Source organism: Octodon degus, unplaced genomic scaffold, assembly GCF_000260255.1.
Source record: "Octodon degus isolate 3935 unplaced genomic scaffold, OctDeg1.0 scaffold00146, whole genome shotgun sequence".
Classification (NCBI taxonomy): Eukaryota; Metazoa; Chordata; class Mammalia; order Rodentia; family Octodontidae; genus Octodon; species Octodon degus.
In genome coordinates, this window is record NW_004524722.1 from 6364369 (window position 1) to 6364885 (window position 517).

The window sequence follows — 517 nt, forward strand, 5'->3', positions numbered from 1 at the left end:
TCCAGTTCTGCTCAACGTGCTGCACAACATCATCCCCCCTTCTCTCAACCCTATGGTTTATGCACTCAGGACCAAAGAACTTAGGGAAGGTTTCCAAAGGTTGTTTTGTTTGGGTTTGCAAAAGAAATGATATGAAACATACCTTCATCATTAAGTACATGAAAGTTAGCTCATTTTAAGCTAGGTAAAATTCCAAAAGAAGCAGAAGAAAAAGTGAACACCATTGATATTGTCTTTTTATATTTTTATATCAATAGCTATTAAAGATTTCATAATGAAAAAAAAAAACCTCAATCCAGAAACCTTCACAGATACTCCAAAACTGGCAAGACTTGAATACATTAGTAGTTAGAAGAATCTGGAAGAACTGGCTAGGAACTCAAACAAATGCTTTGGAAACTACACAGTAGTGGCCCTTTGCCAGAATATGTTTTCAATTAGAATGAAGAAGGAACACTGTAGAGAAGCTGGCAATTTTCAGATATGATAGAATCCTGAAAAAAATAGATAACATTTA

General features: G+C 34.6%; 1 protein-coding gene across 1 annotated transcript in view; it reads left to right on the plus strand.

Moving 5' to 3' along the window:
• LOC101584347 (olfactory receptor 56B1-like) overlaps positions 1 to 130 on the plus strand; it is a 10514-nt gene extending 10384 nt beyond the window's left edge. The window contains 1 exon segment of the mRNA XM_012517134.1: positions 29 to 130. Coding sequence (XP_012372588.1) covers positions 29 to 130 — 102 coding nt within the window.
• The last annotated feature ends 387 nt before the right edge of the window (positions 131 to 517 follow it).